The sequence below is a fragment of the Octopus sinensis genome, linkage group LG5 (genome assembly GCF_006345805.1).
Source record: "Octopus sinensis linkage group LG5, ASM634580v1, whole genome shotgun sequence".
In the NCBI taxonomy this organism is placed as follows: domain Eukaryota; kingdom Metazoa; phylum Mollusca; class Cephalopoda; order Octopoda; family Octopodidae; genus Octopus; species Octopus sinensis.
Genome location: NC_043001.1, coordinates 106780504 through 106808003, shown reverse-complemented (window position 1 = coordinate 106808003; position 27500 = coordinate 106780504). Strand labels below are relative to the sequence as shown.

General features: G+C 36.6%; 1 protein-coding gene across 1 annotated transcript in view; it reads left to right on the top strand.

The window, feature by feature from the left end:
• The window catches only part of LOC115212239 (bone morphogenetic protein 5-like), a 75829-nt gene extending 48799 nt beyond the window's left edge, over nucleotides 1-27030 (top strand). Inside the window, exons 2-5 of the mRNA XM_036502987.1 lie at nucleotides 9312-9451; nucleotides 22177-22336; nucleotides 25195-25359; nucleotides 25502-27030. Of these exons, the coding sequence (XP_036358880.1) occupies nucleotides 9326-9451; nucleotides 22177-22336; nucleotides 25195-25359; nucleotides 25502-26058 (1008 nt within the window). The 5' untranslated portion in view covers nucleotides 9312-9325 and the 3' untranslated portion in view covers nucleotides 26059-27030. The remainder of the gene's footprint in view (nucleotides 1-9311; nucleotides 9452-22176; nucleotides 22337-25194; nucleotides 25360-25501) is intronic.
• Nucleotides 27031-27500: the final 470 nt, after the last annotated feature.

The window sequence follows — 27500 nt, the reverse complement described above, 5'->3', positions numbered from 1 at the left end:
CAGTATGATGTTCCTACCAGTAAGTAGGAGTGATGATTTTGTAATGTTTACATATTTTCTGATGTAAATACTGTCCGACCATATTGTGGCAATTTTTGTATTTGTTTGGTGTCAGCACAGGATATCCCGAGACGAGATGGTCAATTGTTTCGTCATATGTGTTGCAGAGTCTGCATTTAGGGTCAGAACCGTTTTGAAAAGCGTTAAACTGGTAGTTTTTTGCAAGCAAACTTTGGTCTTGCCCAGCCAATATGAATCCTTCAGCCTCTGCTTCTCAGCCGCTAACGGTTTGTAGCTTGATATACATCAGTATTTTAACTTCGAAGTATATACTGTCCATACAGAGGCTTCTGGCTCCACCGTTCCTGAATTTGTTTCTGCCCGTTCTTTTTTGAAGTCTGTTTGATCCATTTTGCTTGTTTTGTCGCAGTGGTTTCAGGTTCTTCAGATATTTCAGGATTAATGCCAAGTTGCCTTGCGAAATTGCAAGCTTCATTGACAATTGAATGTGATTTCTTGCTGCTTTCGTGTATGCACACAAGTTGCAGCATCCAGTCCTCTGTATTGAATAAGTACTGAATAAGTACAGACGATCAACATCTACCTTTGGATGGCGCATGTTCTTACATGTTAGTAGTTTTCTTGTCTTCTTGTCCAGAGAAAACAATGTACATGATAACACTTCCAATCAGTTAATATCAGCAGCCACGAGAGCCACTGCCTGGTACTGCATCAGGGCATTTATTATTACTATTATTATTATGTTTTTTCCTTCTTTCTTCAAATTTTCTTCCGTTTCTCGCCGAGTGTTTTCCATACACCTAGGGCAGAGAAGGGCATTGTATGCATTCCCAGATTACACGCGCAAATTCACAGATAAAATATGTATTTAACAATTAATAAATAAATTCATGGATGGATGTTATTTTCACAGCGATAGTGCTTTTCTCAGTACATGAGCCTTTCCAGTTAATACGATTTTTATCATTATTATTATTATTATTATTATTATTATTATTATCATTATTATTATTATTATTATTATTATTATTATTATTATTATTATTATTATTATTGTTATTGTTATTATTATTATTATATTATTATTATTATTATTATTATTATTATTATTATTATTATTATTTATGGTCTCTTTTCATTATAACTTTATTTCAGCTGCTTTAGTACCGGGCATCCTCAGGAGGCCAAGAGTAGCAAGGGCTCTTGTTCCTTGTAGCCATTGCTGTGTTAGATTTTGATCAATACTTGGACAGGTGATTAGGGAGTTTGCCTTTCCAGTTGTCTTCGATATTATTCATGCAAGCCTTCTTTGCTTTTTGTTTGTTGTTTTTTGCATCAGTGATGGGTTTGTCCCTATTTGGATCTCGTTGGTCTTTCAGATTGTTAATTCCTAAATCAGGAGAAGCAATGGTAGGTCTGTCAAGTATTTGGGTGTCTTTGGTCATTCTTATTGTTAACTTGTAGGCAAAGAGACTTTTTAAGTTTCTTACTAAGCTTCATGACTGAAGCTTGACTTGGAATCTTCATGCTTCAGTGCAGTTCGTAAGAGCACATCAGTTGTTGTATTAAGTTACGTTTCAAGGCTTATCATTGCTAATTTGAAAGATTGTTCTAGCTGTATCAGGCCTTTTCCACCTATTTTTCTTGGGAGATAAATCCTGTCTACACCTGATTTTGGATGGTGCATTCGGTGCCTTGTGAGGGTTTTACAGATCTTTCCATCTATATTCTGCATATCAGTGAGACTCCACTTAATGATAGCGAAGCTATATGTGGTTACTGGTATGGTCAAAGAATCGATCGCATTAATTCTGTTAGCAGCGTTTAATTCTGAGTTTAGGATCATTCTTACCCTTCGGTAGCATTCCTTGCAGATTTTCTCTTTCATTATAGAGTGCTGGATACCATCACCTTCATTAGTCCTATAAATATTATTATTATTATTATTATTATTATTATATTATTATTATTGTTGTTGTTGTTGTTGTTGTTGTTGTTGTTGTTGTTGTTGTTGTTGATGATGATGATGATGTTGTTGTTGTTGTTGTTATTGTTATTATTATTATTATTATTATTATTATTATTATTATTATTATTATTATTAGTTATTATTATTATTATTATTATTATTATTATTATTTACTGATTCCTGTTGCTCATCCTTCATAGAGCCGGGGTCCAATAAATGGTTCTAAGGCATCAAACAGGTTGTTGTTACTATTTAATGGAGAGCACCTTTCTGAGTATGTGGGTTGTTTCTAGGATGCTGATTTTTGGGGTGTTGATGTTACCAGGCAGTTTGTTGGTGAACTTATTCATTCCTTTCCTCACAAGCCCTCGAGCACCAACAGCGATAGGTATTACTTCAGCATTCATCGCCTGCATCCGGTTTATTTTCATCTCTAAGTCTTTGTAGTTCGATAATTTTTCAATGACTTTTAGGGCTGTACTCTCTGATGGTATTTCCACTTCTACTATTAGGCATTTTTTTCATGATAATGATGTCCGGATGGTTTGCTGTTATTTTCCGGTCTGTATGAATAGGTATAGTATGTTGGTGTTCTCATTTTTCATGATTGATCGATATTCATACCATTTCTCGTTAGTTTTGATGCTTATATTCTTTGGAGTGCATGCATGATGTTGCCTTGTTATGACTTAGTAAGTTCTGGGCAACCCGATACAAGATGGTCTGTTGCTTCTTCGACTTTGTTGCATAGCCTGCATTAGGATCGGTGCGTTCTGTTTCTGCTTTAAGGCCAGCTGCTCTGAGCCACTGGCGTATCATCTGATCGTCTACGTCAGCATCCCTTCTTTTTGCATCTTTCCCGTACATTGCCTTTTCCTTCCATTTTGCACTTAATTGTTTTCTCATTCATCATGATCCTTGAATATTTGAAGGAGAGAGTCTTCCGTTCTCTCAATGTACTTGCCCAGTCCTCCGATGGTGGATTTGTATGTTAGTTGTAACTGGATAAGGCCATGGTCACTGTTTCTTCTTGGAAGTCTGTCAATATCTGGTTTTGGGTGGTACACTTGCTTCACTGTTAGCATTTTCAGTGTTTTGACGTCTTTTCTACTCAGATGGTTCATTGTCTTGTTGATTATGTTGAAGCTGTAAGTTACAACTGTCACTGCCAGTGTTGACGGCTTAAAATTTGATAGCAGCGTTCAGTTCAGATCTGGGCATCATTCTGGCTCCTCGGTAATATTCTTTTCTAATTATTTTCCTTCATTAAGGCGTGTTGTTTTCCGTCACCTTCATTCACACCATGGTATTTGTAAGTGCCTCCATGTTATAATTCTTTTATGACGGTTTTGGCATCAAGTTCTATATTACTGGTGCTGGTCAGTTTCCCACGTTTGAGGGTGGCTTTTGCACATTTATCTTGGCCAAATTCCATACTGATGTCATCACTGAATGTCTTTACTATGTCGAGGTGTCCAGTTTGTTGAATGTCATCCCCTTGGAATATTACAGTTTTAATATTTACAAGTTTTGATGTCAGTATGCATTTCTCATAGCTCAGGTGGAAGGTGGTTTTCCATGCCTTCCATGCCTCTTTCGAGGCTCTTTGAATCCAGCCACGGGGGAATACTGTCATAAATCTTGTAATCTACCCATGCTGAGGAGAGATTCTTCCTTTCTTCTACTCTTCACTGCTTAGATGGCACGTTGATTAGCAGTTAATCTTTGCAGCCATAACTTCCTTTTCGGCACCTTTTTTATTCTTTTGGTAGCAGCTTGTCTTTCTTTTGAGAAATATGTAAATCCTTTCTGTTATAATAGATGTAAGGGCCTTGTACATGGTGGCTGGTAGGTTATAGGCCTGTCATTTTGAGAGTTTGTAGTCTCATCTGTCTCAGGAAGGAGATATGTTAATCCTCCTGTAGGCCATTTCAAGCATGAATCAAGGGTTTTCAGGATGTTATTACATGCCAATGATAGGTCTTTATGGGTGCTAACAAGAGTATTAATCCAAACATTAGTAACTCCATCGTACTCTGCTGCTTCCTAGTACCCTGTTTTAGTGATGGCATATATAGTTTCTTCTAATGTTACAGCGGTTTCGGTTTCGGTTTCGATTTCCATATTAAGCTCTTGTCGTTCCAGATCCTTTCTGCGTCCTTATAGTTTTGTTCTTACTATGATCTTTTCAGTGTTCCCGATTTGCTGACATGTGAAATTATATCATATGTTACCGTCTATAGGTCGGTTTCAACAATCATTGATCCATTGTAAAGATTGCTTCCACTGTCTATTTTTGTGAAAAAGCGTCTGTCGCTATTCTTCAGCCTGGCGGCTATTAATTATGGTAAATGAAGTTAAAAGCTCTGAAGACGAGTATTTTTTCAGCTAAACTCTCACCAACATCAAGTTCAACGTGAAGTTAATGGTGGGGATGGAAATCCTACTTCTCCACTAAATTTTATAAGTGATAATTCAGATTTTGACACGGTGGACTAATATCTCAATGGGGATCGAACTCAGTAAAGTAAATTTACTCGGAGTAGATGGTTGCTGGGTTTGTGGAGTTTACTAAATAACTGAACACAACAACGTACTGAAGCAGATATACAAAACCCACTAAAAAGTTAAAGTAACCTAGAAGGAAGGATTGAAAGCTATGTCGTTGTTGACGATACCACGGTGTAATTACCGTATTTTCCTGCATACAAGTCGAACTTCGCAGACCAAAATTTACAGTCAAAATGGTAGGTCCAAGGAAACTTTGGAGGACCAAAAATTACTTATGAAATGCTGCAGGATTTGAAAAAATAGTGAAAATGTTTGAATGTTCACATTGTATTCTAAATCAACTTATGTGCTGGATATACGGTATTGGTCTATCATTATTCATTAGTCTGACTAAACCAGGATTCGAGTGTAGATTGTACAAAGTCGCTTTAAAACGTAATCAAAAATTGTTCAAATTTATATACAGTAAGCCCTCGACTATCATGTAACGTTTCAAAACACCCCGCGATTGGTGAAAACCCGCAAAGTAGAAACAGTACTGTACTGTATATTTTAAAATTCTTTTTTATAATTTGTATATATTTATTTTATTATAAATGCAAAACAACAACACGGAGGAATCGACGTAAGCATAAAGAATAAACCACGATAGGTGAACTGCGATATGAACTAATTCGAAGTACGAGATATAATATATTGTTGAAAGCAATAGCTGTTAGGAATGACAAAATAACAAACAGTAAAATACTAATGACTTGGACAAATTACTAATTAATTTCCGTGTCAGAATAGCCCTTTCCACTATGAGTACAAGACCTGAAATCAAGAGGGGTGGGGGCAGTCGGTTACATTGACTACCATTGTTCAACTGGTACTTATTTCATCAATTTCGAAAGGATGAAAGATGGTATTTGAACTCAAAACCTAAGACCAGGAGAAATGCAGTTAAGCCGCTAAGTATGTATCCTGAGTTCTAATGATGCTGCCAGCTCACCGCCCTTTCACTGTCAGAATAAAGAGGAATACAAAGCGGCGAGCTGGCCGAAACGTTAGCACTTCGGGCGAAATGCTTAGCGGTATTTCGCTTGTCTTTACGTTCTGAGTTCAAATTCCGCCGAGGTCGACTTTGCCTTTCATCCTTTCGGGGTCGATTAAATAAGTACCAGTTACGCACTGGGGTCGATGTAATCGACTTAATCCGTGTGTCTGTCCTTGTTTGTCCTCTCTGTGTTCAGCCCCTTGTGGGTAGTAAAGAAATAGGTATTTCGCCTGTCTTTACATTCTGAGTTCAAATTCCACCGAGGTCGACCTTGCCTTCCATCCTTTCAGGGTCAAAAAATTAAGTACCAATTGCGTACTGGGGTCGATCTAACAGACTGGCCCCCTCCCCCCAAATTTCGGTCCTTCAGCCAAGAGTAGAAAAGAATAAAGAGGAATTTATTTCGAATTAGAATCTGCTGCAACCTCGAAAAACAATAACTGAAAACAAATACTCTTGTTTAGTATTCAAACTTATTACAAAATTATTGCGCACGTATATACTATAGCACCGTGTACATACATATATACATACATACATACAATTTGTATATATTATAGTATCAATAAGAGATTTGATACTCAGTAATTAGACCGAAGCATCGGTTAAACAGATAAGGAGACATGGGTTCGTATCTTACTAGGCTATCGCATTAATTTCTTATTTCCTTTTACATTGGTTTTGTATATTTTCACAACCCCGTCCCACTTTATTATAAAATGTAAAACCACATACACGCACATGTGAAAGCGCAAACGTGCACACTCACACATACTGTATCACACTATATGTACGTATGTGTGTGTGCGTGCGTATATATATGTATATATATATGTGTGTGTGTATATAAATATGTATATATATATATATATATATATATATATTATATATATATATATATATATATTATATATATTATATATATATATGAATATATCTATCTATCTATATATATATATATAATATATATATATATAAATGTATATATATGTGTGTGTGTTGGTAATGATTAAACAATCTCTTTTCCTTTTGATCTCATCTCCTATCTTTCTCTCTGTTCTAATACTTCTCCATGCTGTTGTTCCACTCATCACCCTTTCCTCTCCTTCAACTTCCAGCAACATTGTTGTCAGGGGGCGACCAACTGGCAGCCTCTTTTGACACGTGTTAACACCTCCTTTCCGAGCTTTTAAAATCTTATTTTGAGTTCTACTTTTTTTTTTCTTTTATTACTGGCAATGATTAATAGGTTTTCTATCATATAGATTGTGTTACTGATACCCTCTAAACACCTTTTTTACTCTTCATAGTGCTTCGTCTCTGTTGGTTTTACATTAAAAACTGCGATAGAATTCACACTGCTCTGTTCCGTTAAGTTCATCTATTCAGAATGGTTCTTTTCAGCCCAGTTCACTGGTTGAATTTGGTGTATCTCATTTGCTCAATATATTTGTTTTTCAGTGTTATATTCTTCTTGGGGGGGGGGGACAGATGACCGAGTCAACAGGGTACTGAACACCCAGCCAAGATTGGGGTTAGTTGAAAGCGAGGTCAGCATTTCCTCTTGTTACTGACATTACATTGAGCCTATGGATAACCCATTTAACTTTCTAACGGTCCAGTTCAGAATTCTCCAAATAAATATTGCATGGCAGCTACATTTCTCTGAGAAAGCAACGTCAAAACTATAAATTTGACTGATGCTTTCCTTGTTTGGTTGCAACGTATTGATTGCAACACCACTTGAAGGGGAAATCCCTGGCCCATTCCTTATTCAAGATTATATTAACGCACCACCCTACAGCTCGTAGTTAGATATCTCAACGTTGCTAAAATGCTAAATCACATTATCACCAAGGATCGATCTTGCTGAGCACATCTTTAACGTAGCAAAAACTGAATGAGAAAGACTGGCCTTTTTGAGGTTAGGAAGCATATCTTTCACCAACTACAAATTCCTGTACAAGGCTCAATTAAGATTTCCAATGAAGTATTGCTTTCACACATAGGAGGACAGTATTGCTGCTAAACCCACAATCATCCGAGAGAGCACTCAAGAAGGGCTACTCGACTTGAAGTAACTCACCGATGCACTCAACCGTAACTACAGTGGTCACTGTTCATCAAAACTGGCTGGATTTGTGCTGCTCTTATTCAATCACTTCTCAGCAACTTGTCTCTCCTCCCCTTACTATCCATCAGGTGATCTTGCTATCCTCTACACTAAACATTATTCCTATTCCTTCCTCCTCCGAATGGTAGCTCTCTGGAATCCCCTTCTTGGGTTTTTTTGCAGCCGTCGATATGCAGTCACTCAGAGGAATATTAAGCAAGTCGATCTAACTAAGGCAGTTCAGACAAGAACTGTTTCTCCTTGGTTTGTTTCAGATAAGGTATATGAAGGTGAATGAGTCAACAAAAGCGCTTGTATGTGGTCAGTTGAACTGCAGGAAATAGCACTCAATTCTCGCTCACATCACACACCACCATCATAAAAAGAGAAACGACACATTAGAAATAGTTGTTCGCGATACAATATTTGCCGAAATAAAGAATTAGATGATCATGGCTTCATTGCCTATCATCATAAGTCTGCTCAATTAAAGCTAACTTTGTGGCTAAACAGCAACTACATGAAAACGAAGTGTCCAATTTGTATCCCTCTTGTATTATGAAATACTAATCTGTTCAACGCAGTCAATTCTGTCTTATTTGTTTTAGTCTATGATGCTTGACACCAGCATTATTCGGCATTATTCGACGTTTCTATTCGTTTCTTTTCTTCTTCACACTACATTATTCTCAACACACATTAATTCTACACATATTTCGGGTTGTCCTACTTTGTTCGAATCTGTTCGGTTATCTCCATTTCTGTCTTGGTTTTGCTTTGGTCCAGATTGTCCATCTCTTCTCGACTTTCTTCACTCCAGTTCACCTATGCAGTACCTTGCACATTCTTGAAACCTAGTGATAAAGGATCGTGTATGGATTTAATTATTGCTTCAAATCTTAACACAAGGCCAGCAATTTTAGGGGAGGAGGCAAGTCATTTACATCGATCCCAATGCTCAACTGGTATTTATTTCATCGACCTCGAAAGGATAAAAGGCAAAGTCGACTCGAAGTCATTTGAACTCAGAAGGTAAAGAACCAGAAGAAAGTCCACTAATCATTTTGTTCGACGCGGTAACGATCCTACCAGTTCACCATTTTCTATGAGTTTAATAATGAAAGTAATTTTATAATATTAAGTCAAAGTTTATAGTATCATGAACAATTCACTAAGTTATTTTACCTCCCTTAGAAAAAAATATTCCAATATCACCAATAAATTCAAACATTTTCAATCTTATTCCAGGTAGTGGAATATTCAGATCTTTCACGAAGTATGTCATTTACATCTGTGAATATTGCAGTTATTAAACTACTAACGAATGCTTTCTAACCAGGTCTATGTTGCCAGCCTCACTTGGTTCTTTTGTGTTGTGTGTCTGTCATATTTTATTTCTATATTTATGAACCAAGTGTATTTATTATGAACACACTGACGTCCTAAAAAGGACAAATTGTTCTCTTGTGACATACACACCAGCGACTAGCATATTTGAATTCGAATATGCCAGAACGTATTAAGAGTAAACTTGCAAATCATCATTTAAGAACTCGCTGTACTGAGTGACAATAACAATTATTTATTTATATATTTTTATAACTTGTCAATTGCAAATAGTTGATGCGTAATTCCTTGGCCTCTTTTTATGTTCGCAGATTATCGACATCAAATGCACTTCTATTATAACGTATCGTTTCTGGAACGTAAAGAAAATATCTTACAAGCGGAGTTCCATATATTTAAATTGCGACCCAAAACTGTCCAACCAAATATACTTAAATCTCATTTAGTTACGGTAAGTACTTCTTTCTTATCAGCGTATGTGCAATTATGTGTTAATATCTATGTATGCATATGTGTAAATATGTATGCATGTATGTATATGCGTTCCGCCAGGTTAGCTCTAGTGGAAGGCATTATTTGAAGTTAATGAAGGCAGATTGTCAGGATTGATGGTCTTGTTAGTTTGAAGCTACCGGATGTACTTTCTCAATTGACAGTCATAACAGACATATACTCATAATAGACATGTATGGTAGTCGTAATAGACATATACTCACTTTCATATATCAAGAAATATTCGGCAACTCCGTAAGCTAAGGATAAGAGAAGTAAGTTTCGCTTTCTCACTTTAATCCCTGGTATAGTCAGGGTAGGATGAACGTCATCACTTTTCAAATACAGAGGGATTTGAACTCAGAAAGCAAAGAGTTTGAACAAATAGAGGAAAGCGTCCAGGACAACGTTCTTACAATTCCAGCAATAATACATTGCAGTTTATTGGTAATTTTTATCGACTCTGAAGGAGACGAAAAGCAGAGCTAACCTCAGCAGAATTTGAACTCAGATTTCAGAGAATTGGAACAAAGATCGCGAGGTATTGAATCCGACTCTCAAACAACTTAGCCAAATCGTTGCTTTATATCTACCATTAAATTCATGCCATAACTGCCCTACCAACTCTTGCGACTATCGCAATAACATGTTACTTCTTTTTCATAATGACACAGAAATATAATTTATTATATTGTCATAGTTTGTTGCTGCTGGTGTTGTTGCTGCTGTTGTTGTTACTTTCTTGTTGTTATTGAAGTAAGCCGTACATCTTCCATTGAATCGGGAATCAGTAAATAAACCATCATAAAAATAAAGCGTTTTTTACGACCCAATGTCCAAATTAAATGAATAAGCACAAAACCTAAATCTTTTAAGTCGAAACTCGATATTTTCTCACACTGCCCACTCCCTACTCTACAAGTCAATGATGGCGGCCTAATACAATTCAAATCTGTATTTGACATGTAAATCCTTGATTTAATGTCATTTTTCTTCTTCTTCTCATGAAATGAAATAGTTCTTATTTGTTATCACTTTCTTACCATTTGAACGAAGAGCAAAATGTAAACACGTGTGTCAAATACTCTAATGTGAACAATTTATATATTAAGCACTGAAGATATCTTGTATAAAGAATATCCAGACTCTAAGTCTGTCTCCCTAAATCATATTTTGTTTTTAATTCCTGTACTCCTTTTCCCAGTAATCTTAAAGTGAGGAGATCTATACAGACACCCAAACATAGAAAAATACATACATGCATACTCTCCAACGTATATACATACACATCCATTTTTCCATCTATCCACCCATCCATTCATGCATACATATTCACATACGCGCGCGCGCACACAATCACACACAGTATGTATGTGTGGATGAGTATTTAAATGTCAGAAAATACATACGTACCCTACTGAGTACATCATAATTAATCTTAGCGAGCTATTTTCACCAAAAATTCTCGACAAATGAGGTATATCTGAGTAGTAGTTCTAACGCATCGAGCAACCACTAACAGATTCCTCATTGGCTTGTCTATGACAATATTGCATGTTCTTCTGTAAAGTTCATTTCACAATGAATGGGTTCGTTTGCGCTGCGTAGCATCTTGGCCAAATGACAATTGCTATAGTCTTCTAGCGAGCCATATCTTGTGAGTGAAACTGGGTAGACGGAAACTATAGAGAAACCCATTCTAACTGAATAGTATCTATACGTTAAAGGCTGCAGTCCTGCCATAAATACTTTGTCGCGGTGATTCTATCTGAGTAAAAGGATACACGTGCCAGCGCGAGACTCAGCCATTTAAACGTTGATTCATGAACAGGCTATATGGTTGGTCGAACGACAGAGATCCATCGCCACCGTTTCACATACATTCATGCACACAACTGCATGTGCGCGCGCACACACACACACAAACATACACACACCTTTAGTGTGTGTATGTTTGTGCTTGTAATCATATATATGTGTGCTTGTAATCATATATATGGGCGTTTGATTGTCATCAACAAACGCCTTCTTCATCTAAACTTGACGGGTCTCGCCTCAATAGTTTCAGCTTTTAGGTATGATTCATTTCTTTTATTATTATTATTATTATTATTATTATTATTATTATTATTATTATTATTATTATTTGTTGTTGTTGTTGTTTTTTTTCTTTCCTTTTCTTTTTTTCCCCATTTCCTACTGCACACACACACACTCACGTATGTATATATGCAGAGAGAGAAAAGAGAGGTATATGTATTTGTGTGCGTGTGTGTGTGTGTCTGTGTCTGTGTGTTTGTATATACATATACAGGTGTAGTTATATGGATATATGTCAGTATGATGTGAGTGTGATGTTAGTGTGATGTGTGTGTGCGTGTGTGTCTGTGTGTCTGTGTGTTTGTATATGTATATATATATATATATATATATATACAGGTGTATATACAGGTGTATATACAGGTGTAGTTATATGGATATATGTCAGTCTCATGTGAGTGTGATATTAGTGTGATGTGTGTGTGTGTGTGGTGTTCAGTTCCTTTTAGATATCATGAAATAGGCTATGTTTAAACTCAAAGATTCATATATGATATGTGTGTTGTCTATGTTTTGTGTGCGATTGTGTATTTGAGTATGGGTGCGAGTGCGTGAATGGTTGGTTGGCTACTTTGTAGTAATTTGTTTTTCCTGCTCTGTACTTACAGTTTGGTTTAATAACTCAGTAGCGGGTAAAGAGATAGATACTAACTGGATTAATTCAGTGGCTCTGTGACATGAATCAAAGTTCAAATGGCTTGAAAAAATAGAACTTATCGTCTATTTTCCAGTTCTTACGTTCTGAGTACAAATCACGCTGAGGTTCACCAAACATTTATCCTTTCAAGGTTAATAAATAAAGTACCGGTTAGTGATGAGATCGATGGTTTAGACTAGAAACCCTCTCACAAAATAGCCAACCTTGTGTCTAAATCAAAAATAATGGTTGTATGGTAAGAATTTGCTTCCTAGTCATTTGGCTCCGGGGGTCAGTCCAGCTGTGTGGCACTTTGCACAAGTGTCTTCTACTATAGCTTCGGGTCAACCAAAGCCTTGTGAACAGATTTGGTAGAGGGAAACAAAAAAGAAACCCGTCGTTTATAAATATATATACATGGTTGTGTGTGTCTCCCACAACTGCTTGACAACCGGTGTTGGCGTGTTTACGTTTCTGTAACCTAGTGGTTCGGAATAAGAAATCGATAGAACAAATAAAGCAATGAAATCAATTCATTCGACTAGAAATTCTTCAAGATGGTGCCCCAGCATGGTCGTAGTCTAATGACTGAAAGAAGTAAAAGATTTGTTTATTTTTATCATTTTTAATTATAAGAAGTTCTATATAAGAACATATACCTTTATGTGGATATGTGTATATTTGTATCTAGGCGTGACTGTGTGGCATAGGCGCAGGAGTGGTAAGAAGCTTGCTTCCCAACCACGTTTCCGGGTTCAGTGCCATTGTGTAGAACCTTGGGCAAGTGTTTACTTGTGAGCGGGTTCGGTGGACGGAAACTGAAAGAAGCCCGTCGTATATGTATGTATATATGAATATACCTGTGTGTGTCTGTTTCGATCCCCCACCACCACTACCATCCCCATCACCGCTTGACAACCGGTGTAGGTGTGTTTACGCCTCCGCGACATAGCGGTTCGACAAAAAATATCGATAGAGTAAGTACTAGGCTTAAAAAATGTTCTGAGGTCGATTTGTTCAATTAAAATCCTTCAAGGCAATGCTCCAGTATGGCCGCAGTCAAATGACTGAAACAAGTAAAAGAATAAAAGAATCTATACACTTATGTATATATGTATATATGTTTGTGTATGCGTAAGTGTGCGTATCTATGCGTGTACTTATATATGCATGTAAATGTATATGTATGAATATGTTTGCCAGTATATATTATTCTCGTTTTATTTTTTCAAATTTCTGACCAATAGAAAAAGAGCCTGTCTCCCACATATGAAGACGGTCCTTTCATTGGTTGTGTGAATACATTTTCTTTATCTTCTTTCTTTCTATTCTTTTTTTAATTGTTCACATTTTTATCGTGTTTAGAAATCAATGTCGGGAATCATATTTGACATTTTGTCATATCTAAGAGAAAAGAGAAAAATTGTTATCAATCTCGCCTAGTTAATTATCTCAAAGAAACCTGTTAGTCATTGGTTTCATACGAGTAGCCACAAAGTGTATCTCAGTACATTGCGAATTTTTTTATAAATACAATTTAAGGCCACAGAAGGCGGCAAGCTTGCAGAATCATTATCACATCGAGTGGTATTTCTTCCAGATCCTTACATTCTTAGCTCAAATTCCGCTGAAATCGGCTTTGTCTTTCATCCTCTCTGGGTCGATAAAATAACTACCAGGTCGAGTACTAGGGTTGTTATAATCTACTTGCTCCCTCCCTCAAACTTCAGACCTTGTGCCTATAGCAGAAAGAAAATTAAGGCCACATAAAATCTGTACTAATACTTAAGCGTTTTGCAAAACATTATTTATTTATTACTAGCAGTATCGCCCGGCGTTGCTCGGGTTTGTAAGGGAAATAACTATATAAGCATTTTTAGAGAGTTATAGCCAAAAAATAGCAAAAAAATGCATTAAAAATGGAAAAAAATGATGGTAAATTTTTTTTTAAATCGTTGACTCATCGTAGACATTTTTAGAGAGTTACTTCCCTTATATAATAGCAAAAAAATGCATTAAAATGAAAAAAATGATGGTAAATTTGTTTTTAAATCGTAGACTCATCGTAGACGCGCGCTAATACCCAGAAGGGCTCGATATGAATCACGACTATAAGATACCCGGTTTTGGTTAAACTGCACCGCAAAATGTGGGAGTAGTTAGGAATCTAAATCGTAGGAGACAGACACACAACCTCTCTTTTATATATAAAGATTGTGGGGTGTAGTTATGCGGAGCATTGACCGAAGTTGTTAGAGCGCCGAGTACAATGCCCTGTGGTATTCTATCCGGCTTTCCTTGTTCTGCGATCGAGTCCTGCTGGAACTTTCTCTTCCATCCTTTCAAAAGCGGCAGCCGGTTGAATCGTTAGCAGGTCGGGCAAAAGGTTTATTGGCATTTCGTCCGTCTTTACGGTCTGAGTTGAATCTCTGCAGAGGTCGGCTTTGCTTTTGATTTTTTCAGTGTTGATAAAATAAGTTCCAGTTGAGCACTGGGATAGATGCAGTTGACTAGACCCCACTCCCACAAAATTTCAAGCCTTGTGCCTACAGAACAGAGAGTAGTGTGATGTACTTCTATGACTGTTTCTAACCTAGGTACAATGCTAAACAAAATTTAGGGGGAAGTGTTAAACGATTAAATTGATATCAGTACTTGATGCGAACTTTATTTTTATCTGCCCAAAATTACAAAAAAACAAATTTGACGTCGGCAGTATTTGAAACCCGCATTGAGAGGTCACAGTTCCAGGACGTGTGATTAGAATGTCTCAAGAAAGAATCGCAAGACGGGTTCCTCAAGTCGAGCCAGCTGGCAGAATTTCTAGGGACAGACCAAAAAGGAGATAGTCGGATAACAGGTGCCGGTGTAGTATGTGATCTACAGCGACTTAAATCTAGACTAACTTGTGATCTACATTCAAAATTTTGCTATAAATTTGAAATTTGAGTGAGTTAAATATTTAAAAAAAGAAAAGAAAAAGAAACTTTTTTATTGATTTTTATTTCATTGTAGAAACACGAATACTGTAACTACTTGCATACAACACGGATATCATTTAAAAATGCAATAAAGAGATTTTGCTCATTTGATCCTAAAATCTTCAACAAATGAAATCTAAATGAGATTGAAATGTTTGCATTTCGAGTAAATAGATGAATTTTAAATGCAGATCAAGAAGTCGGCGTAGATCACAGACTATACCATTTGAACTGATGTAGATCACAAGCTATACCAGAAACATGTATGTAGATCGCGTACCACACCGGCACCGGATGATATCTATAGTCGTAGGTGGTCACGTTTGGAAATCCAGCCAGAAAGTGTAAAGACGATTGCTTCTGATAGGATCCTATGGAGGAAATGCCTGAGGGCTCTACCCATCACGACCCTCTCAGGAATAGTGGGCGGAGAAGATGGATGAATGGATGGAAAGGAAAGAACTGGAACAAATGAATCTTTTATCTTTTACTTGTTTCAGTCAATCAGACTGCGACCATGCTGGGGCACCACCTCGAAGAATTTTTAGTCGAATGAATCGACCCTAGTACTTTTTTTTTTCTTTTAAACCTGGTATTTATTCTATCGGTCTCTTTTGCCGAACCGCTAGATTACAGGGACATAAACAAACCAACACCGGTTGTGAAGCGGTTGTGAGGGAGAAACACAGATACTCCCGCACACACACACAAACACACACACATGTAAACGACGAGCTTTTTTCAGTTTCCACCTACCAAATCTGCTTACAAAGCTTTGATCAGCCGGAGATGACACGCAGTAGAACTGATTCTCGGAACCATGCGGTTGGAGAGCACGCTTCTTACCACATAGTCAAGCCTGAGCCTACTCCAATTGTTTTGCCCAACATCCTAACAATACCCTCAATCTACTACTCAATGATTAATAAAACAAGATTATCGATTGATTTCTATATCATATCATGAACTTATGACTTTGTGGCTTTCTACGAAAAATGCACCTATATATATATTTTTTTTTAATCCTTTGTGTCACAAAGTCAAAGAAATTGAGGACTGCTGTTCTCTGCAATCGTTCGATATGCTAGAAATAGCAACCACATTTCCATAAATTCACACTGTTCAAAGGGGGAGGGAAAATTGAAGAATGTAGTCATACTTACAGACAAAGTGGCAAAGTGGTCATTTTTGGGATGTTTTTTAGTCATAGATCTGTTAAACTAGATTGAACTCGGGTAAATAACAACAATATTGCTATAAACGAGCAAGTGAAGTGACATGTCTGTGGTTACTCGATTTGAAGAAACACCATGTGAAAACTTTCTGAAATCACACCCTACATTAGCAGATCTCAATATTTTTGATTTCATAGTGCATTGACGATCAACTGCACCTATGGAAAATTAAAAAGGGTCTTAAAGTTTAAATTTTGAAAAATATAGAAGCTATTACTTAGCTTGATTTATTAATCATATTTACGTATAACAAAATTATGAATTACGTTTATATATTTGTTTTGCAAGATTTTTGATGTGAAATCGTGTGTTGAAACAGATATTGTTGTATTTAGGAATGGTCATTATTGGCTAAACTGGCAAAATGACCATTCCTAAATACAAAAATTATGAATAATAACGTTTTTCAAGAGTCTCAGTCGGTAGGTAAGATTTATAAACGCTTAAATTATATTCTATAACATTCTATGGCGGTTCATCGTTTCAGTATTACTATGGCAGTTCATCATTTCAGTTTTACTGATTATAACTGGCCTTCTTTTGAAAAATGGAAAGACATATTTGGATAATGTATTGAGGGAACCATTGGCAGAGTGGCCACATTTGGAATGCTTTTTGATCACTTAAACTAGATTTGACTTAAGACTAAATCATTCTTTCTATTATAGGCATAAGGGATAGGGCTTAAAATTTGGTGGGCGGGGGAGCTAGTCGATTACATCGACACCCAGTGCCAAAAGGGTATTATTTTATCGATCCTGAAAGGATGAAAGGCAAGGTTGACCTCGACTTCATTTGAACTCAGACCATAGAGACGGAATAAATACCGCAAAGCATTTTGTCCGTTGCAGTAACAACTGCCGGCTCGTCGCCCTCTTAGGTCTAAATAAATTGCCATAAACAGGTCAGTGAAAGAACCTTTTCGTTGTCACTCGACTTCTTTCTCACAAATCACTCGTCTTTAAAAGAAAGGACATATTGAATATTGTAACTTTAAGGTCAATATGTTTGGGCAAAAAACAAAAAAAGCTCCGGCTGATTGTAATCAATGAGGTCTGATCTAGCCTAAAGAATCAATAACATCATCTTAGACATGTCAATTAAGTAAGTTTCTGCGTGGTTGTTTGAGTTTTTTAAATAGTAACCAAGTCTCCTCAACTTATAAGTAATATCGTATAATGAGGAAACTTCTGTATAGACGTTTTTGTACTCTTTTGAATGAGTATTAATTAGTTTTGTTTCAGCAAAGCAATGATCAAAGTTATTTCAGTCACAAAACTCTTTTTTTTTTCAAAGTGTATTTAGGACTACATTATTTAACGTGTTGTTTCTTTTCTTAAAATGTCAGGGTGGGATTTAAAGGAGATTTGGCTACAATTTGTAGCAGGAGAATAGCCATATATACATGCTCCCTTAAGTGTATGTGTGCGTGCGCGCGCGCGCGCGCGTGTGTGTGTGTGTGTATGGATGATTCTGTTCAACATCTATAATGAGAAATATCTGCAATGAAGAAATTAGTAGGACATTAAACAAACGTCAACATTATTGTATGTTGTGAATGAGACGCTCCGGTATTAACGAGTAAAATAGCTTCAACAAAATTCAAGAAAATATTCGACTTAGTTCCTATTTCTGGATTACAACTTCTAGTATTCCAATATTGTTATCACTTCGAGACTGGGGCAAATTATTTGCGTATGCAACGTCATAGGTTACTTTCTCTGTCAGCTTAAATATCATAGATGTAAATCGATAAAGATAATTTTCCGTAACTTTTTATTTTTAATCGTAAACAACAAGCTTTGTACCTATAAAAACAATAATAAAGCTGGTGAAGTCCTTGAGAAAGGTTTCGATGTCACAACTCTTCATTCTTATTCCCTTAAAGGCATCATATTTCAGTTATTCATTTTTATGTCAGTAGCAAGCATATCGTTTTGCTACTTAATTCGAATAAACGAGGTGGTTTCGTGAGATTAATGTCTCTTTTTATTGCGTTATAGAAGAGGACCCACCGCAGAGAATTATCAACAAAGTGAACATACATCAAAATAGAAGGCTAACTTTTGTCAAGAAATGTTGAATAATCATATCACTGTAGTCTCTAGCATTAATTTAATCGAACCCACAAGGATAAATGGAAATAAGATTTCATAGTCTCAGCAAAGCTTCTACGAACCAAGGTTGCCGTCTCCTCACCCGATGTGCACATTTGCTCCCAGCGAAAATTTCTAAACAACTTTTCATTGGTCTTCCCCTCTTGAGAACTCTAGCGAAAGCAAGGTTTTGTATATGAAATTAGAAAACCTCTCGGTGATAGCTTTCTGGTGATATCGCTTGCTTAGAGCCAACATATATTTCTCAGTCCTTTAACTGAAAACTTTCTATCAGCACTCACTATCGTAACGCGTGTCATATTTTACCAGCTCTGTTAAATTCTAAAGTTTTGTAATGCAGCGGCACCAACCTTTTTTTGCACTACAGACCGGTTTTATGGTAGACAATTTTTATACCGACCAGGGGATCACGTGCATAACAAAACACAATCAAGTGCACAGTATATAATATATTATTCTCCTTTACTCCTTTACTTGTTTCAGTCATTTGACTGCGGCCATGCTGGAGCACCGCCTTTAATCGAGCAACTCGACCCCGGAACTTATTCTTTTGTAAGCCCAGTACTTATTCTATCGGTCTCTTTTGCCGCTAAGTATCGGGGACATAAACACACCAGCATCGGTTGTCAAGCAATGCTACGGGACAAACACAGACACACAAACACACACACGCATATATATATATATATATATATATATATATATATATATATACATATATACGACGGGCTTCTTTCAGTTTCCGTCTACCAAATCCACTCACAAGGCTTTGGTCGGCCCGAGGCTATAGTAGAAGACACTTGCCCAAGGTGCCACGCAGTGGGACTGAACCCGGAACCATGTGGTTGGTAGACAAGCTACTTACCACACAACCACTCCTGCGCCTATTACGTATGTAATACATATATATTACTTATATAATACATATGCAATATAATATGAAAACACTCTAGATAAAATAGAAATGAAATGTTGAAATCTATTCTTTCTGTGCGGCTCAGTACCAGATAATCCACGGCCCCATGCAGATCCGCGGCCCAGCGGCTGAAATCCCTCGCTGTGCGAGCCAGTATCTCACTCTTGACATATACTGGCAATCGCTTCCAACAACACATTCTTTCGACACAGTATTGACTTCGCTCTTTTTCGACCATCCATACGCATTCCAAACCCCTTCCGTACGACATCGATGGGAACATTCATCAACGGAACGCGATAACCTTCTCTCTTTCAACAGCACAAACACACATTCACTATGTGTAGGTGGAAATAATGGCGTAAAAATAAAAACATAAATGTAACATACATGCGCTCACAGTGGAACAAACAGAAGCATGTATGTATGTATGTATGTATGTATGTATGTATGTATGTATGTATGTGTATGTATGTATGTATGTATGTATGTATATAAGAATGTATGTATGTATGTATGTATGTTTGTATGTAAGTATGTATGTATGCATGCATGTATGTATGTATATTTGTATGTATGTATATATGTATATAAGTATGTATGTACGTAAGTATGTATATAAGTATGTATATATGTATGTATGTATGCACGTATGTATATAAGTATGTATGTATGCATGTATGTATGTATGTATGTATGTATGTATGTATGTATGTATGTATGTATGTATGTATGTATGTATGTATATAAGAATGTATATAAGTATGTATGTATGTATATAAGTATATATGTATGTATGTATGTATGTATATAAGTATGTATGTATGTATGTATATATGTAAGTATGTATGTATGTATGTATGTATGTATATAAGTATGTATGTATGTATGTATGTATGTATGTATTATGTATGTATATATGTATGTATGTATGTATGTATGTATGTGTATGTATGTATGTATACAGTAAACAGTTCCATTATAACTAGAATTTTAAAAATGTACTCCATCCAATGAAAGATAAATATAATTTAGTATGCAGAATTTACAAAAGCGCTTCTAATGGTTTCATGCTTTAGAAATTGGCAGACTTATATAACTATAGCACGCGTCTTCATCTTTAATAACAGGGACGAGATATGTTCGTCCAACGAGCGTTACAAAAATTTAAGCCGTAAAGAGCTGAGTCAAACTGTCATTAAATAACTGTAATTCCTACCAAATGTGTTGAGTGCTGCCCTTTTTTTTGGTCACTCTCTCGTGTATGTGTGTGTGTGTGTGTGTGTGTGTTTGTGTGTGTGTGTGTGTGTGTGTGTGTGTGTGTGTGTGATTGTACGCGTGCGTGTGTCAGTGAAATGAATTAGGATTTCATCGCTATAAAACACAGAAATTTGTATTCGTTGTGTCAATCACCCACATTACTCTTTTGACCGGTTTGTGTCATCCTCGTAAAGTTCTATTAGAAAGAGCAGCACTTCGTAGGGTAGAAAAGACAGCTTTTAAAAACTCATCAATATATTAATATATTTGTTCCTGTTGATAAATTCTGGGGTTATTTTTAAGTGAATAATCTAATGATGATCACATAACATTCTTCATTTTTTTCTTTTTTTACTTGTTTCAGTCATTAGACTGCGGTCACACTGGGACATTGACTTAAGGAATTTCTAGTCGAATGAATAGATCTCAGTGCTTATTTTTTCATGAAGTCTGGCACTTATTCTATCGGTCTCTTTTGCTGAACCGCTACGTTACGGGGCCATAAACACACACACACACATACACACACACACACACACACACACATACACACGCACACAAATGAACACACACGCACGCAGACACATGCACAAATACGCGCACACATGCACACATATATAGGACAAGCTTCTTTCAGTTAGCCAGGTGACCTGGCTATTCCGTGGATGAAGGGAGCTTGGCTTCCTTGTCAGCCATAATGATAAGTGCTTTCTGTGGCTATGAGTTGTTTTGATTCACATCTCTAGCAGCACTGGTGCTGACTAGTGCCCTTTGTCACTTTAGTGACGTCTATGTGTGTGTGTGTTTTACTGGCTTCAGCTAGAGGCTGAGGCCATGCTGGGGCACCGTCTTTCAGTACGACTGGATTTCTGACGAAGTAGCAAGTTGGACAGAGGTGCTCGTCCCTATGCCTCCTGCCGCGAAGTGGGTTCATCTGGTATCTTAGACATTAATACAATTTGATTTATACATTTCTCTCTCTTATTTTATTTTGTTCTATTTCATGGTTGCATGGTTGTCTATGTATGTGTCACTCTTTGTAGAAACTAACAAATCATCCTCCTCCTCCTCCTCCTAATCATCATCATCATTATTATCATCATCATCATCATTCAGGAGTCTTAATTTTATAACGTGCTTTCACTGCACCATCGGGCGCAGCTCTGTGTGCCTTGGGTATGTGCTGTGGTTTGTTGTGATGCTCTTATGGTTACTGTATTGAAAGTGTTTTGCGTAGGATGTGTGTGGTGCTTACTAATGCTATTTTCTGTATGTTATATATATTTGTTAGTCCTGATGTTTTTGTTATGTATTTGTCTAAATATTATGATTTTGCTATGTATTTGTTTGAATATTATGTTTTTATGTATTTGTCTGAATATTATTATTATTATTATTATTATTATTATTATTATTATTATTATTATTATTATTGCAGATTCAAATTTATCAAGTTTTGTCACTAAAGAATATTGATGCTCCTTCTAGCCTCAAGTTGATCGATGTTCGTCGCCTGAGTGCATACAGTCACGGTTGGGTAACTTTCACAGTGATGAGTGCCCTGCTCTCCTGGATGAACAACACCTCACCCAATTATGGTAAGTTTTTCTGCTATTGTTGGCCACCGCTGATGATGAAAGACTATTTAAGGAGGTCTCACTTAATGTATTGCTGCTCTGCAGGTAGCAAAATAGTTTGACAAATAAAGGCAATACAGAAAGGGGAAGAGTAGAAGGAAGATTATAGGGATTATAAAATATACGAAAAGTTAGGAGAGATGGAAAATGAAATTACGTGCGTGCGGGAGGGAATTGTAGATTTGTACGTATAGAATTCTGTGTGCGTATGTGTATGCTTATATACATATGTATGTACAGATATATACATGCGTACAGACATACATATGCATAGATACACACACATACATAGACACATATAAATTCATAATATTATTAGAGGATACACGAAGCACCAGCTTGCTCGAAAGTACAAGTAAAAAACCCCAACTTAACCACCAATTTCACTGATAATATACAACGGGCTAACAGAAATCGGGCAAACGAATAGTATTTAACATACTATCATCTCAGCTAAAAAGTCGTAGAATGAGGCAAAAGATGTATAGCTGTTTAATGCTGATATCACTTGCTGCCACTAATGTTATTGTTGTTATTATTATTATGAATTATTTCGATTTGCTGCTGATAATAATAATAATAATAATAATAATAAAATAATAATAATAATAATAATAAAATAATAATAATAATAATAATAATAATAATAATAACAACAACAATAATAATAATAATGATAATAATAATAATATCTTTAACGAGTATTCATTTGAATATTCACTCATATATATATATATATATATCACCGTGATCACCGTGACCGACCAGGCCATCAGATGTTGTTTCACATCGCTGGTCACAATGCGCTTCGCATTGTTTTAGCCTTCAAATGACGCCACCCCGCTGGCTAAGCGAGCAGGCCAACAGAAGAAAGAGTGAGAGAAAGTTGTGGCGAAAGAGTACAGCAGGGATCGCCACCACCCCTTGCCGGAGCTTCGTGGAGCTTTAGGTGTTTTCGCTCAATAAACACTCACAACGCCCGGTCTGGGAATCGAAACCGCGATCCTACGACCGCGAGTCCGCTGCCCTAACCATTAGGCCATTGCGCCTCCACACACACACACACACACACACACACCACACACACACACATATATATATATATATATACACATACGCACACAAACAGACACACACACGCATATATAGATAGATAGATTGATAGAGAGAGAGAAAAATAAATTTAAAAAACAGGAAGGAACAACAAAAGTCAGTTAGACGCATACAATGAATATATTAGACTAACGCTCAAAATTGAAGTTTTAGATGGAAAAAACAGAAATGAAAATGACATTTCGAGCATGTCTCTTCGTCAGAAAAAGGTGAAAATCCCAAAAGGAGGAAAGAGCAGGTAGTCTAGAGGAAAGCACGTGTGTCATTCCATAGTCGAATACACTTCACCCCTTCACACACACACACACACACACACACACACATATATATATATATATATGTGTGTGTGTGTGTGTGTGTGTGTGTGTGTGTGTGTGTGGAGGCGCAGTGGCCCAGTGGTTAGGGCAGTGGACTCGCGGTCGGAGGATCGCGGTTTCGATTCCCAGACCGGGTATTGTGTGTGTTTATTGAGCGAACACTTCTTAAGTTCCACGAGGCTCCGGCAAGGGGGTGGGGCGACCCCTGTTGTACTCTTTCGCCCTAACTTTCTCTCGCTTTTTCTTCCTGTTTCTTGAGTAACACTGCGATGGACTGGCGTCCCGTCCAGCTGGGGGTGGGGAACACATACGCCATAGAAACCGAGAAACCGGGCCCATGAGCCTGGCTAGGCTTGAATAGGGCGCATAAAAAAAAAAAATATATATGGAATTTTAGCACATCGGAAATCATGAATCACCTTAAGAAAAAACAATCTTTTATCTTTACAAACGCACTTTTTTGTTTTAAATATGCCGTCCACAAAGCTCAACAACTGTACAGAAATGTTTGAAATGAGATCACCACCAAACTGAAAGAAACTTCCACTTTATCGCTATGATTCGATGACATAATTAATAAACAACAATATAAATTCACCTTGTTTGGCATTATGAATTACCAAGCCCTTATTCTAAGCGATACTTACTTTCACCAGAAAACCACATCTTTAGGGTGAATAAGAATTCAAAAGTAATTGTTAGTAGTAGAAAATTCACAGTATCTTTTAGTAATAAACTGTGAGTCCAAGAATATGTCACTACTCTGCAACGGATGTAATTCATTTCCAGTTGAATGTATTGCTTAACGGCATTTCTTTCTGCTCTTTACGTTCTGAGTTCAAGTCCTGCTGATGTCGACTTTACCTTTCATCTTTTCGAGGTCGAGAAGATAAATACCAGCCAAGTACTGAGGCCGATGTAATCGACTTTGCCTTAAAATTACTGGCCTTGTGCTAAAAGTTGACACCATTAGAACTTAACATAAAATCATTACTCCGTAATATCTTATTAAAAGAGCCGAGTCCTTGAAACGAACAAAAATTATTAATATTTATGTTTACATAAGGCGGTGAGCTGGCGGAATCATTAGCCCACCAGGCAAAATTCCTTGCGGCATTTCGTCCGTCTTTACATTCTGAGTTCGAATTATACCAAGGTCGACTTCCATCTTTTCGGGGTCGATAAAATAAGCACAAGCTAAGCAACGGGGTCTACACCATCTACTTACCTCCTCTCACCAAATTAAAAAAAAAAAAACTAATATTTTTGTTTACATACAACTGCTACCATATCAGAGTAATTATTTTTTAACCCGAAGTTGAATGTCGTACATAATTGAAAGTCTGAGTAAACAAATACTGAACATTAAATAATCTCTTCACTATCTAGGATTACTTGTTAGAGCCACAGTGATGTCTGGTGAGCCAATTAATAGTACGTTTATACGGTTCGCCCAAAGAAGAGCTCACCATGATAGCAAACAACCCATTTTAGTGGTTTTCACTGATGATGGTCTCCAGAAACATCGCAATTACATTTCCCCGACGGATGAAGGTAAATATTTCGACACCTTATTTATTCATTTTTGCTTCTTCTACCCATATTAATCTAAATATATTCAATTCTTATTTCCAAATATTTTTTTTTTAGATATTTGTTGCTAATAATATTTTTTTCTGGGGAATTTTATATTCAGGTTACCAAGAAATAAAGGAAGATATACTACGTCACGAACTAGCACAGACTTCGAGAAGACTTGACTTCAGGAAAGCCATCAGGCTTTTAAACGAAAAAGACCGATCTGATTACGAACAAAGTCAAGGTAATTTCCCTAATTTCAAATCACGACAGAAACGGAGTGTGAAATCGGGATCAGGAGGCAACAATACAAGGCACCGTCGACGTCCTGCGCGAAATATTTATCGACGGAAGAAACGAAACTGCGCCCGTTATGAAATGTATGTTGATTTCAGTGCTATCGGTTGGTCTGGTTGGATAATTTCACCGAAAGGTTATAATGCCTATCATTGTGCAGGGGCATGCCCCTTCCCTTTAGGTCAAAGTCACAAGCCTACGAATCATGCTACAGTTCAAAGTATCGTTCATGCATTGCACGCCGATAAAAACGTACTTACTCCGTGCTGTGTCCCTGATAAACTATATTCTATAAGCCTGCTATATTTTGATGATGATGAGAATGTAATTTTAAAGCTCTACGAGGATATGGTTGCTGCTAGTTGCGGTTGCCACTAGATGGCAATATGACAGAGTCATTTCATTTCTCCTTAAGTGCTTTTGAACATTACATGGACGTCAGAAATTCCTTATTTGCTCACTCTTATAAATCTAAACCATCATTTCAATGTAAAGAAAACAAACAATTATACATATATATACATATATCCCAGTGGTAGATGTCTGATCAGCATACCAATTGAGAAAATAAGGCCTTCGTTTAAAAGTTTAGTGAACAACTAATGCCTCATTCGAAATTTGGCGAACCGAGTCACCCGTTAACTCGGTTTGGATTTGCAAATACAATCGTTTCCTCTTGAATTTCTGATAGTTTAAGGAAATTCATGGACATAGTCACTTCCCATTTTCTCTCTTCTAAATCACACACCAAAGCGTTTGGAACTTATTTGAAAAGAAACCCTTTGAAATTATCCGATCCATCTACGTTTGTTCAATTCACTTCAATTTTGAAATATAACTGGATCGACTTCTCGTCAAACATCGCTCCTTCGCAAATACACATTTCACGTAATTCTATTATTTCTTCGCAGGAAATCTTTCAATTTGAAGTGCAGCCGAATGTTAGGAAATAGCTCTTTATTTGTATCCGACATTAACAAATCATAGATATTTCACCTCTCGCTTGCCTTACCTCTTCTCTTTATATGTCAAACACGGTATAACTTTGGTCTTATACAAACACACACAAAGTGGTGGTGTGAGCACTAAGAAGTAGAGTGTGCGACACGGGTTCAGTTCTTGGCTTATATATTTCGTATCCCTTCAATTCTTTTACCCTCGATGTCTCGTCGATATCGGTAACCTAGAGGAAGAGGGCAGGAGAGAGAGTCAGATGAACAAAGATGATTTATATTCAATATTCCGCCCTAAAACGAAGTTTTCGGTGATGACCCAATAAAATGAAAAAAAAAACAAGTCAAAATGAATCAAAAGCATATATGCATCTAATGAATATATTTACGTACGTAACAATTTATGTATACACAGACACTCTATGTATATTAAAATAAATACATGTGTATTCTTTATATGCAGGTTATATTTTCTTCTGTTTCTGACAATTTTGTACATTCACATGTAAAATTTTTTCTACACATATCAGTCAAATCCATCCATATACATCCATATAATACATACATACTACATACATACATATATATATATATATATATATATATATATATATATATATATATATATATATATATATATATATATATATATATATATGTATATATATATACTGTGTATACATATATATATATATATATGCAAATATATGTATATGTATATATATATGTGTGTGTGTGACCACGTGTGTACCGTTGGCGAATTTTTTTCCTCTGTCTTCCCTTCTCTGGATCTTTCCTTCTCCTATGTTTCCGACGAAGAGCTCCGCTCGAAACGTTAAACCCTCCTTCTTTCCTTCTTTCTTGAGC